Source organism: Entelurus aequoreus, linkage group LG07 (genome assembly GCF_033978785.1).
Source record: "Entelurus aequoreus isolate RoL-2023_Sb linkage group LG07, RoL_Eaeq_v1.1, whole genome shotgun sequence".
Taxonomy (NCBI): Eukaryota; Metazoa; Chordata; class Actinopteri; order Syngnathiformes; family Syngnathidae; genus Entelurus; species Entelurus aequoreus.
Genome location: NC_084737.1, coordinates 8,752,299 through 8,768,287, shown reverse-complemented (window position 1 = coordinate 8,768,287; position 15,989 = coordinate 8,752,299). Strand labels below are relative to the sequence as shown.

At 37.0% G+C, this 15,989-nt stretch overlaps 1 protein-coding gene across 2 annotated transcripts in view; it reads right to left on the bottom strand.

Annotated features, from left to right (window-relative positions):
• plxna2 (plexin A2) overlaps nucleotides 1-15,989 on the bottom strand; it is a 470,104-nt gene that overhangs the window by 375,595 nt on the left and 78,520 nt on the right. For both annotated transcript variants that reach the window (XR_009826713.1, XM_062052547.1), the window contains exon 3: nucleotides 11,153-11,335. Coding sequence is in view for 1 of the 2 variants with exons in the window: in XM_062052547.1 (XP_061908531.1) it covers nucleotides 11,153-11,335 (183 nt within the window). In the remaining variant the exon portion in view is untranslated. The remainder of the gene's footprint in view (nucleotides 1-11,152; nucleotides 11,336-15,989) is intronic.

Below are 15,989 nucleotides of genomic sequence, written 5' to 3'. Positions count from 1 at the left end.
TCAATTACAAGAAAAGCTTAACATTTTGGCAATTTTTTGAAAAGTGTAGTCATTTTATTTGACAAAAGTCACAATTTTATAAGAACATTTTAACATTTGGGCAATATTATAATAATAATAATCGGAACATTACTTGGCAAAATGATGTGTCACAATTTCACTCCAAAAATGTCACTATTTTACAAGAGCAACAACAACATTGGCAATAGTGTGATAAAAGTCTGAATTTTATACGACAAATGTCACCATTTTACATTAAAAAGCAATAATTTTACGAGGACATATTGCAATATTACAGAAACAGAAAGAATATGAGAAATTGTTCCCAAATTTACAGGAAAAAAAGTTGACACTGTGAGCAAAAGAATGCTTTTAGTAAAAAATAAATTCAAATTTTTTTGTTTGCAATTGGCAACATTTTTTATTCTTAGTTGTAATGTTTCTGAATCGATAAAAAAACAAAAAAAAAAACAATTTTTTACAAAAATAAAATAAAATATATAATTTTTTATCTTTCCTGTCTAGCCACTTTTAAAAAATTGTATTTATTTTTTATTAAAATGAATCAGTCCAACAAAATAATACACAATAATAATGTGTCACACACACACAGATCTAGTTGCATTTTTGATAAGCGTGGCAACACGTTTTATTTTCAAATGAATGGACATTCTTAGTGGAGATTCAGGCAAAAGTGGGGGGGGAAAGCCCGGCAATCATTTCCTGCTCCGACTACTGGGGCGTGCAGAAAGACTTCCTTTGCTTCATTCCTGGCGTTACTGTGGTTACGGTCACGCCCCTAAAGGCAGCCACCATGGCTACACAGCAGCAGCAGCAGCAGCAGCAGCAGCAGCAGGCCGGGCTGCTCTGCATGGACTCTTGGAGCCAAAGTGTCCTCAGGAGGACTCAGAGCAGGCGAGGCAGACAACGAGATGGGGAAAATCCTCTTTTGGGCCTCGTCTCATTTCGCCGCGTATGTGAAGAAGCGGATGTAAATAATTGAGCAGCACAAACAGCAGAACGCGTCCCAAGAATATTCTCCTCCGCCGCGAGACGTGTCCGTTAAATTATGAATATATGAGACCGAAATAACAGAGGGAGGGACTATTTGTGCAGCTTGAAAGAAGAACAGGTGTCTTCTCGCTGCAGCTGTTGTGAGGCGCAGCTGTCACACGCTGATGCTGTCAATCAACACTCAAGCAGCCGTGCCCGCCTTTCATTTCTAACCTTTCCAAAAACCTTCCAGAGCACTAAAATAGTCAGCAACTACAATGTGCAATTGTGAGTGGAACTGAAATGCTTGAATGTCCAGGGTGAGTGGAGTGTGTGGATGGTGGAACGGTTCCAATCGGTTGAGAAATGTGGGGTATGGAGAGGTTTGTATATTGCCCCATTCAATGCGGGGAAATTCCGGGTAATCAGGGAATTTTCGGAACCGGGGCGAGCGGAGTGAGTGGATGTTGGAACGGTTCCAATCGGTTGAGAAATGTGGGGTATGGAGAGGTTTGTATATTGCCCCATTCAATGCGGGGAAATTCCTGGTAATTCCGGGTAATCAGGGAATTTTCGGAACCGGGGCGAGCGGAGTGAGTGGAGTGTGTGGATGTTGGAACGGTTCCAATCGGTTGAGAAATGTGGGGTATGGAGAGGTTTGTATATTGCCCCATTCAATGCGGGGAAATTCCGGGTAATCAGGGAATTTTCGGAACCGGGGCGAGCGGAGTGAGTGGATGTTGGAATAGTTCCAATCGGTTGAGAAATGTGGGGTATGGAGAGGTTTGTATATTGCCCCATTCAATGCGGGGAAATTCCTGGTAATTCCGGGTAATCAGGGAATTTTCGGAACCGGGGCGAGCGGAGTGAGTGGAGTGTGTGGATGTTGGAACGGTTCCAATCGGTTGAGAAATGTGGGGTATGGAGAGGTTTGTATATTGCCCATTCAATGCGGGGAAATTCCGGGTAATCAGGGAATTTTCGGAACCGGGGCGAGCGGAGTGAGTGGATGTTGGAATAGTTCCAATCGGTTGAGAAATGTGGGGTATGGAGAGGTTTGTATATTGCCCATTCAATGCGGGGTAATTCCTGGTAATTCCAGGTAATCAGGGAATTTTCAGAACCGGGGCGAGCGGAGTGAGTGGAGTGTGTGGATGTTGGAACGGTTCCAATCGGTTGAGAAATGTGGGGTATGGAGAGGTTTGTATATTGCCCATTCAATGCGGGGAAATTCCGGGTAATCAGGGAATTTTCGGAACCGGGGCGAGCGGAGTGAGTGGAGTGTGTGGATGTTGGAACGGTTCCAATCGGTTGAGAAATGTGGGGTATGGAGAGGTTTGTATATTGTCCCATTCAATGCCGGGAAATTCCTGGTAATTCCGGGTTATCAGGGAATTTTCGGAACCGGGGCGAGCGGAGTGTGTGGATTGTAGAGCCGTTCCAATTGGTTCGGTTAGGTTAAATATAACGTAACAGTCGATTGTTTATTTCCCATTCATTGTCAATGGGGAGAACATTCAGGGAAATTTCAGGAAAACCGTGAATTTTTGAAAAAATCGATACTAGCACAAATGTCCTAGATGATACAAATGAGTTGGTGCTGAAATTTTTTGAATCGGCTGAAAAATGTTGATGTGGGAACATTTTTAATTGAAATGGGAAGTTCCTGGAAATTTGGGAATTTCGGGAAAACCGGGAATTTGGGGTAAAGGGAAAACATGTTTTGCGTTGGATATATGGGAAGAGCAGTGTGGGTGGATGGTTGAAATGTCGGATTCGGGTTTAACAATCACGAAAAAATGATGCACAAGTTCTACTATACCTATTCCCTGGACATTTGAACATTTTGGGAAAACCGGGAATTTTTTAAAATATTGATACAAGCACAAATGTCCAAGATGATACAAATGGGTTGGTGCTGGAATTTTTTTTAATCGGCTGAAAAATGTTGATGTAGTAACATTTTTAATTGAAATGGGAAGTTCCTGGAAATTTGGGAATTTCGGGAAAACCGGGAATTTGGTTAAAGGGAAAACATGTTTTGCGTTGGATATATGGGAAGAGCAGTGTGGGTGGATGGTTGAAATGTCGGATTCGGGTTTAACAATCACGAAAAAATTATGAACAAGTACTACCATACCTATTCCCTGGACATTTGAAAATTTCGGGAAAACCGGGAATTTTTGAAAATATTGATACTAGCACAAATGTCCTAGAATGATGATACGAATGGGTTGGTGCTGGAATTTTTGGAATCGGCTGAAAAATGATGAAGTAACATTTTTAATTGCAATGGGAAGTTCCTGGAAATTTAGGAATTTCAGGAAAACTGGGAATTTTGTTATAGGGAAAACATGTTTTGCGATGGATGTATGGGAAGAGCACTGTGGGTGGATGGTTGAAATGTCGGATTCGGGTTTAACAATCACGAAAAAATTATGAACAAGTTCTACCATTCATTTGAATTTGAATTCCCAGGACATTTAAACATTTTGGGAAAACCGGGAATTGTTTTAAAATATTGATACTAGCACAAATGTCCTAGATGATACGAATGGGTTGGTGCTGGAATTTTTTTTGAATCGGCTGAAAAATGTTGATGTGGTAACATTTTGAATTGAAACGGGAAGTTCCTGGAAATTTGGGAATTTCGGGAAAAGTGGGAATTTTTGAAAATATTGATACCAGTACAAATGTCCTAGATGTTATGAATGGGTTGGTGTTGGAATTTTTTTAATCGGTTGAAAAATGTTGTTGTAGTTTGAATTTAAGTGGGTATTTCAGAATTCCTGGAATGTTGGGAATTTGTACGAAAAGACAAAATTATACTTTTGTTGTCCCAACTAAGAGAAATGTTTTGAAGGAGGAATGGTCAAAAACGGTTGAAAAATGTGGACTGTGAAAACTTTCCAGGAAGAGTTGAAAATAGGGTTTCGAGAATGGGGACTTAGGGGAATTCCTGGAATGTTTTTAAACTTGAAAAATGGTAGTTTGATTGAGTGTGTGGATGGTGGAATGGTTCCAATCGGTTGAGAAATGTGGGGTATGGAGAGGTTTGTATATTGCCCATTAAATGCGGGGAAATTCCTGGTAATTCCGGGTAATCAGGGAATTTTCGGAACCGGGGTGAGCGGAGTGTGTGGATGGTAGAGCGGTTCCAATCGGTTCGGTTAGGTTCAAAATAACGTAACAGTTGATTGTTTATTTCCTGTTCATTGTCAATGGGGAGAAATTTCTGGGAAATCTCGGGAAAACTGGGAATTTGGGGTAAAGGGAAAACATGTTTTGCGTTGGCTATATGGGAAGAACAGTGGGTGGATGGTTGAAATGTCGGATTCGGGTTTAACAATCACAAAAAAATTATGAACAAGTTCTACCATACCTATTCCCTGGACATTTGAACATTTTGGGAAAACCGGGAATTTTTTAAAATATTGATACTAGCACAAATGTCCAAGATGATACAAATGGGTTGGTGCTGGAATTTTTTTTTAATCGGCTGAAAAATGTTGATGTAGTAACATTTTTAATTGAAATGGGAAGTTCCTGGAAATTTGGGAATTTCGGGAAAACCGGGAATTTGGTTAAAGGGAAAACATGTTTTGCGTTGGCTATATGGGAAGAGCAGTGTGGGTGGATGGTTGAAATGTCGGATTCGGGTTTAACAATCACGAAAAAATTATGAACAAGTACTACCATACCTATTCCCTGGACATTTGAAAATTTCGGGAAAACCGGGAATTTTTGAAAATATTGATACTAGCACAAATGTCCTAGAATGATGATACGAATGGGTTGGTGCTGGAATTTTTTTTTGAATCGGCTGAAAAATGTTGATGTGGTAACATTTTGAATTGAAACGGGAAGTTCCTGGAAATTTGGGAATTTCGGGAAAACCGGGAATTTGTGAAAACATTGATACCAGTACAAATGTCCTAGATGATACGAATGGGTTGGTGTTGGAATTTTTTGAATCGGTTTAAAAATGGGTATTTCAGAATTCCTGGAATTTTTGGGAATTTGTACAAAAAGACAAAATGATACTTTTGTTGTCCCAACTAAGAGAAATGTTTTGAAGGTGGAATGGTCAAAAACGGTTGAAAAATGTGGACTGTGAAAAAATTTCCAGGAAGAGTTGAAAATAGGGTTTCGAGAACGGGGACTTAGGGAAATTCCTGGAATGTTTTTAAACTTGAAAAATGGTAGTTTGATTGTGTGGATGGTGGAACGATTCCAATCGGTTGAGAAATGTGGGGTATGGAGAGGTTTGTATATTGCCCCATTCAATGCGGGGAAATTCCTGGTAATTCCGGGTAATCAGGGAATTTTCGGAACTGGGGCAAGCGGAGTGGGTGGATGGTAGAACGGTTCCAATTGATTAGGTTAGGTTCAAAATAAAGTAACCTAACCTCACCGTATGAGAAATGTGGGATATGCAGTCGATCGTATATTTCCTATTCATTGTCAATGGGGAGAAAATTCTGGGAAATTCCTGGAAAACTGGGAATTTTGGGTCTATATTCTCTATATCCCTAGAGTGGTATACTATTTTTATGGAGCAACTGCCTTGTCAAGAATCCCCTTTTCCAAAGGGGCACCACCTGTTTTGAAGGACTGACCACACAAACACTAGTCAAAGATCCTCTATTCGCTACGAAAACAGACTTGTGTAATTTCATCAATTATTTTGGACTTGTCGCGCGTTACGGCTGCTCTTTACAAGATGATATTCCTCGACTTCATCATTGTCAACTGGCCGGCCGCCATTTCCAATCAGCGATGTTGGATTTAGAGTCCGAGGCCAGGACTCCGTGGGCCTGAGGCGGGAAGGTGCCTATTAAAATTAATGGACTGTGGGGGTTACTCAGCACGGCGCCATGGTGCTCACTTAACTAGCGAGTGGAAATGACCACCAGCACAATCAACCTGCCATCAGCGCGACACCTCTCTGGTGTGCTGACACACCGCCATTAAAAATGAAGGAGATGAGAAAGTGTGGAGAAAGTCCAGTTCTTAACGACGGGGAACGGTTCCTGGAAGGTGTGAAGTCACCTTTGACAAAAAATGTCGGGAAGTCAATGGATTGTTATTGTTGTTTCTGAGAAGCTACGAGACTATAAAAACGCGATTAAAAGTCATCAAATTTCAGACGGTTATCGTACGACTTTAGTCATCGTATTTGTCGGATTCACCGTTACGTCGTTGTTAGAGTCGGACAAAGTTGTCGATAAACTCCATGAATTTCTTTTGTGAAAACAAAACCTAGTTAAAGGAAAATTAACTGACCATCTTTAAAAACAAACTAAAAAAAATTATCCAAAAAGTCAGGAAATGTATTGTATTGGAAATTTTCTAATCAAGTAGTCAAACAGAACTGAAAATCTCTAGCATTTCAAAAGGCACGGGTCACATTCGTAGCAAGTATGGCAGGAGTGCGCGCCGACAAAGTTATTTTGTTTCTGAGTATCTATGAGAGAATAAAAATGTGATTAAAAGTCGTCAAATTTAAGACGGTTATCGTACGACTTCAACCGATTTAATCATCGTATTTGTCGGATTCACGGTTATGTCGTTATTAGAGTCGGACAAAGTTGTCGATAAACTGCATTAATTTCTTTTGTGAAAACAAAACATAGTTAAAAGGAAAATTAACTGACCATCTTTAAAAACAAACTAAACCAAATGATCCAAAAAGTCAGGAAATGTATTGAAAATTTTCTAATCAAGTAGTCAAACAGAACTGAAAATCTCCAGCATTTCAAAAGGCACGGGTCACATTCGTAGCAAGTATGGCAGGAGTGTAAGTCGACAAAGTTATTTTGTTTCTGAGTATCTATGAGAGAATAAAAATGTGATTAATAGTCGTCTAATTTTAGACGTTATCGTACGACTTCAACCGATTTAATCATCGTATTTGTCGGTTTCACCGTTATTAGAGTCGGACAAAGTTGTCGATATACTGCATGAATTTCTTTTGTGAAAACAACACATAGTTAAAAGGAAAATTAACTGACCATCTTTAAAAACAAACTAAACAAAATGAACCAAAAAGTCAGGAAATTTACTGTATTGGAAATGTTCTAATCAAGTAGTCAAACAGAACTGAAAATCTCCAGCATTTCAAAAGGCACAGGTAACATTCGTAGCAAGTATGGCAGGAGTGCGCGCCGACAAAGTTATTTTGTTTCTGAGTATCTATGAGAGAATAAAAATGTGATTAAAAGTCGTCAAATTTCAGACGTTATCGTACGACTTCAACCGATTTAATCATCGTATTTGTCGGTTTCACCGTTATTAGAGTCTGACAAAGTTGTCGATAAACTGCATGAATTTCTTTTGTGTAAACAAAACCTAGTTAAAAGGAAAATTAACTGACCATCTTTAAAAACAAACTAAACAAAATGATCCAAAAAGTCAGGAAATGTATTGTATTGGAAATTTTCTAATCAAGTAGTCAAACAGAACTGAAAATCTCCAGCATTTCAAAAGGCACGGGTCACATTCGTAGCAAGTATGGCAGGAGTCCGCGCCGACAAAGTTATTTTGTTTCTGAGTAGCTATGAGAGAATAAAAATGTGATTAAAAGTCGTCAAATTTCAGACGTTATCGTACGACTTCAACAGATTTAATCATCGTATTTGTTGGATTCACCGTTACGTCGTTAATAGAGTCGGACAAAGTTGTCGATAAACTGCATGAATTTCTTTTGTGAAAACAACACATAGTTAAAAGGAAAATTAACTGACCATCTTTAAAAACAAACTAAACCAAATGATCCAAAAAGTCAGGAAATGTATTGTATTGGAAATTTTCTAATCAAGTAGTCAAACAGAACTGAAAATCTCCAGCATTTCAAAAGGCACAGGTCACATTCGTAGCAAGTATGGAAGGAGTGCGTGCCGACAAAGTTATTTTGTTTCTGAGTAGCTATGAGAGAATAAACATTTTATTAAAAGTCGTCAAATTTCAGACGTTATCGTACGACTTCAACCGATTTAGTCATCGTATTTGTCGGATTCACCGTTATTAGAGTCTGACAAAGTTGTCGATAAACTGCATGAATTTCTTTTGTGAAAACAAAACCTAGTTAAAAGGAAAATTAACTGACCATCTTTAAAAACAAACTAAACAAAATGATCCAAAAAGTCAGGAAATGTATTGTATTGGAAATTTTCTAATCAAGTAGTCAAACAGAACTGAAAATCTCTAGCATTTCAAAAGGCACGGGTCACATTAGTAGCAAGTATGGAAGGAGTCCGCGCCGACAAAGTTATTTTGTTTCTGAGTAGCTATGAGAAAATAAAAATGTGATTAAAAGTCGTCAAATTTCAGACGTTATCGTACGACTTCAACAGATTTAATCATCGTATTTGTCGGATTCACCGTTACGTCGTTATTAGAGTCAAACAAAGTTGTCGATAAACTGCATGAATTTCTTTTGTGAAAACAAAACATAGTTAAAAGGAAAATTAACTGACCATCTTTAAAAACAAACTAAACAAAATGATCCAAAAAGACAGGAAATTTACTGTATTGGAAATTTTCTAATCAAGTAGTCAAACAGAACTGTCTTTCCTCAATTTATTTGAAAATCTCGAGCCTCTCAAAAGGCACGGGTCACATTCGTAGCAAGTATGTAAGGAGTGCGCGCCGACAAAGTTAGTTTGTTTCTGAGTAGCTATGAGAGAATAAAAATGCGATTAAAAGTTATCAAATTTCAGACGGTTATCGTACGACTTGAATCATCGTATTCTTCTGATTCACCGTTACGCCTTTATTAGAGTCTGACAAAGATGTCGATGAACTACATTACTTATTTTGTGAAAACAAAACATAGTTAAAGGAAAATTAATTGACGAAAAACAAGATATTCCGTATTAGTACTCATAACTGTCATCATTTCTATCCGTTAGTTAGTTCGAAAATATTACGTAAGAAAGTACCATCTAGTTAATAAATTACAACCAACCGTCGTCTTTAAAAACAAACTAAACAAAATGATCCAAGAAGTCAGGAAATGTACTATGTTGGAAATTTTCTAATCAAGTAGTCAAACAGAACTGTATTTCTTCAATTTATTGAAGGACTGTTAGAGAATAAATACTTGGATCTTGAACCATCCCCTCAGACCTATCTAATCCAAGCAAGGACCAAAACACGGTGACGTACAAAGTAAAAGTACCTTCTAACGTCTTTAAAATCAAACTAAACAAAATGATCCAAAAAGTCAGGAAATTTACTATAATGGAAATTTTGTAATCAAGTAGTCAAACAGAACTGTCTTTCTTGGATTTATTTGAAAATCTCCGGCATTTCAAAAGGCACAGGTCACATTCGTAGCAAGTATGGAAGTTATTTTGTTTCTGAGTAGCTATGAGACGATAAAAATGCGATTAAAAGCTATCAAATTTCAGACGTTATCGTACGACTTCAACCAATTTAATCATCGTATTTACTGGATTCACCGTTACGCCGTTATTAGCGTCGGACAAAGTTGTTGATAAACTACATTTCTTTTGTGAAGACAAAACATAGTTAAAGGAAAATTAATTGACGAAAAACAAGATATTCTGTTATAGTACTCATAACTGTCATCATTTCTATCTGTTAGTTAGAAAATACTACGTAAGAAACGATTCCCCAGACTTCCGTCAAATGACGTGTGCCTAGAAGAAGCACGTTACATTTTAGAGCAGAAGGGAATACGTAAAAATGTCTCTTTTCACAAATCTTATTTTTTTGGGACCAAAACACGGTGACGTACGAAGTAAAATGTACCATCTAACGTCTTTAAAAACAAACTAAACAAAATGATCCAAAAAAAATCAGGAAATTTACTATAATGGAAATTTTCTAATCAAGTAGTCAAACAGAACTGTCTTTCTTGGATTTATTTACAGGTCACATTCGTAGCAAGTATGGAAAGGAGTGCGGGCCGACAAAATTATTTTGTTTCTGAGTAGCTATGAGACGATAAAAATGCGATTAAAAGCTATCAAATTTCAGACGTTGTCGTACGACTTCAACCGATTTAATCATCGTATTTGTCGGATTCACCGTTACGCCATCATTAGCGTCTGACAAAGTTGTCGATAAACTACTTTACTTATTTTGTGAAAACAAAACATAGTTAAAGGAACATTAATTGACGAAAAACAAGATATTCCGTATTAGTACTCATAACAGTCATCATTTCTATCTGTTAGTTAGTTCGAAAATATTACGTAAGAAAGTACCATCTAGTTAATAAATTACAACCAACCGTCGTCTTTAAAAACAAACTAAACAAAATGATCCAAAAAGTCAGGAAATGTACTGTGTTGGAAATTGTCTAATCAAGTAGTCAAACAGAACTGTCTTCCTTCAATTTATTGAAGGACTGTTAGAGAATAAATACTTGGATCTTGAACCATCCCCTCAGACCTATCTAATCTAAGCAAGGACCAAAACCCGGTGACGTACAAAGTAAAAGTACCTTCTAACGTCTTTAAAAACAAACTAAGCAAAATTATGCCAAAAAAATCAGGAAATTTACTATAATGGAAATTTTCTAATCAAGTAGTCAAACAGAACTGTCTTTCTTGGATTTATTTGAAAATCCCGAGCATTTCAAAAGGCACGGGTCACATTCGTAGCAAGTATGGAAAAAGTGTTCGCCGACAAAGTTATTTTGTTTCTGAGTAGCTATGAGACGATGAAAATGTGATTAAAAGCTAACAAATTTCAATAACAGTACTCATAACCGTCATCATTTCTATCCGTTAGTTAGTTCGAAAATATTACGTAAGAAACAATTCCCCAGACTTCCGTCAAACGACTTGTGCCTCGAAGAAGCAATCGTATTTTTTTTGCACCAAAACACGCTGGCGTACAAAGTAAAAGTACTATCTAACTAATAAATTATAACCAACTCCCGTCTTTAAAAACAAACTAAACAAAATGATCCAAAAAGTCAGGAAATGTACTGTATTGGAAATTTTCTAATCAAGTAGTCAAACAAAACTCTCTTTCTTCAACTTATTGAAGGACTGTTAGAGAATAAATACTTGGATCCTGCACCATCCCCTCAGACCTATCTAATCCAAGCAAGGGAGGCAAAACCGCTATCGATTCGATACCAGGTACCTGTATCATCCACAGATTAGTCACACTCACTGACCTTCTTCAGACGTCCACTCTTGGTGCCCACGAAGGCCACACAGTAGCCGTTGTAGACGTAGGAGATGACGGCGGTCATGCGGTCCCGGGTCTCGGTGTAGAGGGTGTGTCCGCTCACCAGCTGGGAACCGCCCAGGGGTTGGTTGATGTCCAGGCCGCAGAAGGAGTCGTCGATGGGCACCGGCTACACGAGCACAGGAACCACAAGACCAGTCAGGAACTAGTGCAAAAAAAACACTGAAAAGATCCTCTATTGGACAGGAGCCCTGTGCTCCGTTTAAATTCGAGTCAAAGATCCTCTATACACAAAAAAGTTTTTTGCTGTTTTTAGGGATCTACTGAAGCAATGGTAGTCCAAGATCCTATATTAGATAGAAGCATTCTCCTGTTTGTTTAGTAGTCAAATATGTTATTTAGGAATGTGCTACAACAAATATAGCCAAAGATTGTCTATATTTTTATGATGAGCGTAATATGATATTTTTAAAGACTAATTTAAAAAACTTGCTCGTCAAAGATCCTCTATATTTTATGGATCTACCGTTTAAGTTCGAGTCAAAGATCCTCTATACAAAATAAGGGTTTTGCTGTTTTTATGGATCTACTGAAGCAATGGTAGTCCAAGATCCTCTATTGGACAGGAGCCCTGTGCTCCGTTTAAGTTCGAGTCAAAGATCCTCTATACAAAATAAGGGTTTTGCTGTTTTTAGGGATCGACTGAAGCAATAGTAGTCCAAGATCCTATATTGGATAGAAGCATTCTCCTGTTTGTTTAGTAGTCAAATATGTTATTTAGGAATGTGCTACAACAAATATAGCCAAAGATTGTCTATATCTTTATGATGAGAGTAATATGCTATTTTTAAAGACTCATTTCAAAAACTTGCTCGTCAAAGATCCTCTATATTTTATGGATCTACCGCAGCAGTGCTAGTCCAATATTCTTTATTGACAGGAACATGTTGCAGTATTTAAGTACCTACTTTAAAAATGTTATCTAAAATGTTTTTTTTTTAATGCAGTTTTCAGGAAATAGTGCAAAAAAACCACTAAAAAGATCCTCTATTGGACAGGAGCCCTGTGCTCCGTTTAAGTTCGAGTCAAAGATCCTCTATACAAAATAAGGGTTTTGCTGTTTTTAGGGATCTACCGAAGCAATGGTAGTCCAAGATCCTCTATTGGACAGGAGCCCTGTGCTCCGTTTAAATTCGAGTCAAAGATCCTCTAGACACAACATTTTTTTTTGCTGTTTTTAGGGATCTACTGAAGCAATAGTAGTCCAAGATCCTATATTGGATAGAAGCATTCTCCTGTTTGTTTAGTAGTCAAATGTGTTATTTAGGAATGTGCTACAACAAATATAGCCAAAGATTGTCTATATCTTTATGATGAGAGTAATATGCTATTTTTAAAGACTCATTTCAAAAACTTGCTCGTCAAAGATCCTCTATATTTTATGGATCTACCGCAGCAGTGCTAGTCCAATATTCTTTATTGACAGGAACATGTTGCAGTATTTAAGTACCTACTTTAAAAATGTTATCTAAAATGTTTTTTTTTTAATGCAGTTTTCAGGAAATAGTGCAACAAAAAAAAAAAACACTAAAAAGATCCTCTATTGGACAGGAGCCCTGTGCTCCGTTTAAGTTCGAGTCAAAGATCCTCTATACAGAATAAGGGTTTTGCTGTTTTTAGGGATCTACTGAAGCAATGGTAGTCCAAGATCCTCTATTGGACAGGAGCCCTGTGCTCCGTTTAAGTTCGAGTCAAAGATCCTCTATACAGAATAAGGGTTTTGCTGTTTTTAGGGATCTACTGAAGCAATGGTAGTCCAAGATCCTCTATTGGACAGGAGCCCTGTGCTCCGTTTAAGTTCGAGTCAAAGATCCTCTATACAAAAAAAAAGGGTTTTGCTGTTTTTAGGGATCGACTAAAGCAATAGTAGTCCAAGATCCTATATTGGATAGAAGCATTCTCCTGTTTGTTTAGTAGTCAAATATGTTATTTAGGAATGTGCTACAACAAATATAGCCAAAGATTGTCTATATCTTTATGATGAGAGTAATATGCTATTTTTAAAGACTCATTTCAAAAACTTGCTCGTCAAAGATCCTCTATATTTTATGGATCTACCGCAGCAGTGCTAGTCCAATATTCTTTATTGACAGGAACATGTTGCAGTGTTTAAGTACCTACTTTAAAAATGTTATCTAAAATGTTTTTTTTTAATGCAGTTTTCAGGAAATAGTGAAAAAAAAAAAAAAAAACACTAAAAAGATCCTCTATTGGACAGGAGCCCTGTGCTCCGTTTAAGTTCGAGTCAAAGATCCTCTATACAAAATAGGGGTTTTTCTGTTTTTAGGGATCGACTAAAGCAATAGTAGTCCAAGATCCTCTATTAGATAGAAGCATTCTCCTGTTTGTTTAGTAGTCAAATGTGTTATTTAGGAATGTGCTACAACAAATATAGCCAAAGATTGTCTATATCTTTATGAGAGCAATATGCTATTTTTAAAGACTCATTTCGTCAAAGATCCTCTATATTTTATGGATCTACCGCAGCAGTGCTAGTCCAATATTCTTTATTGACAGGAACATGTTGCAGTATTTAAGTACCTACTTTAAAAATGTTATCTAAAATGTTTTTTTATGACAGAAGCACCTGGCTGTTTTCAGGAAATAGTGCAAAGAAAAACTCCAACCAAAAAACACTAAAAAGATCCTCTATTGGACAGGAGTTAGCATGAGTGCTAGCATGCGCATGATAACAGTTAGCACGTCTCACATGTCGATTAACACGGCTCTAAGACGTATGGCTACGGAAATAGGGACGTTAGCTATCTTAAGTTAGCCAGCTAGCATGCTAAAAGTTAACAAAGTGTCATATCAAGTTGTATGACTCCGGGGTAAACGGTCGCAAAACTCGCTCGAAAGGTTAGCATGCTAATGTTAGCATGCTAGCTGACACTAGTCGTCTGTGTACGTCCAACGTCCCTTTGAGGGCGCTCCGAGGTTGCTTATAAAAACGGGATGGCGTGTCGGTGTAAATATTTAAAGCTCGCTCAGGGAATCCTCGGGGGAGGAAAATGCGGCAGCTGTTTTGGAGGGGGTACACACACGTAACCAATAGCAACAGGCGCGCCTTCGCGCTTGGTCGGCGCTACACACCATTAGGTTGTGAGGTCATTTAGACGTCGCACACTTGCCGTTTGGAGCAAAATCCCCCCCCCCCCTCACACACACGCGTGTGTGTGTGTGTGCATGTATATATATGTATATATATATATATATATATATATATATATATATATATATATATATATATATATATATATATATATATATATATATATACACACATATGTATATGTATACATGTATGTGTTGTTACCCACTTGTATGTATGTGTATACATGTATACACATACATATACACATACATACATATAAATATATACATACACACACATACAAACATATATACACATACATATATATACATACGTACGTACATATATACATACGTACATATATACATACGTACGTACATACGTACGTACGTACGTACGTACATACATCGTACGTACGTACGTACATACATACATACATACGTACGTACGTATATACATACATACGTACGCACGTATATACAAACATACGCACGTATATACAAACATACGTACGTACATACATACATACGTACGTACATACGTACATATATACATACATACATATATACATACATACATATATACGTACATATATACGTACATATATACATACGTACATATATACGTACATATATACATACATACGTACATATATACATACATACGTACATATATACATACATACGTACATATATACATGTATACATACATACGTACATATATACATACATACATACGTATATACATACATATATACATACGTACATATATACGTACATATATACATACGTACATATATACATACATATATACATATGTACATATACATATATACGTACATATATACGTACATATATACGTACATATATACATACATACATACGTACGTACATACATACATACATACGTACGTACATACATACATACATACGTACGTACATACATACATACATACGTACGTACATACATACATACATACGTACGTACATACATATATACATACGTACGTACATGCATATATACATACGTACGTACATGCATATATACATACGTACGTACATACATACATACATACGTACATACATGCATATATACATGCATATATACATACATACATACATACATACACACATACATACATACATACATACATACATATGTACATACGTACATATATACATACGTACATATATACATACGTACATATATACATACGTACATACATACATACCAACATACATACATACATATGTACATACATACATACGTACATACATACATACATACATATATACATACATACGTACACATACATATATACATACATACGTACACATACATAAATACATACATACATACATACATACGTACATATATACATACATACATATATACATACGTACATATATACATACGTACATATATACATACATACATATATATATACACATACGTACATGTACATATTCACATATATACATATAAAACCACTGTCAGTAACTACAGTTGGTCGCTACATCTATAAGTGCAAGTTAAAACTCTACTATGCAAAGCCAAAGCCATTTATCAACAACGCCCAGAAACGCTTCGCTGGGCCCGAGGTCATCTAAGATGGACTGATGCAAAGTGGAAAAGTGTTCTGTGGTCTGACGAGTCCACATTTCAAATT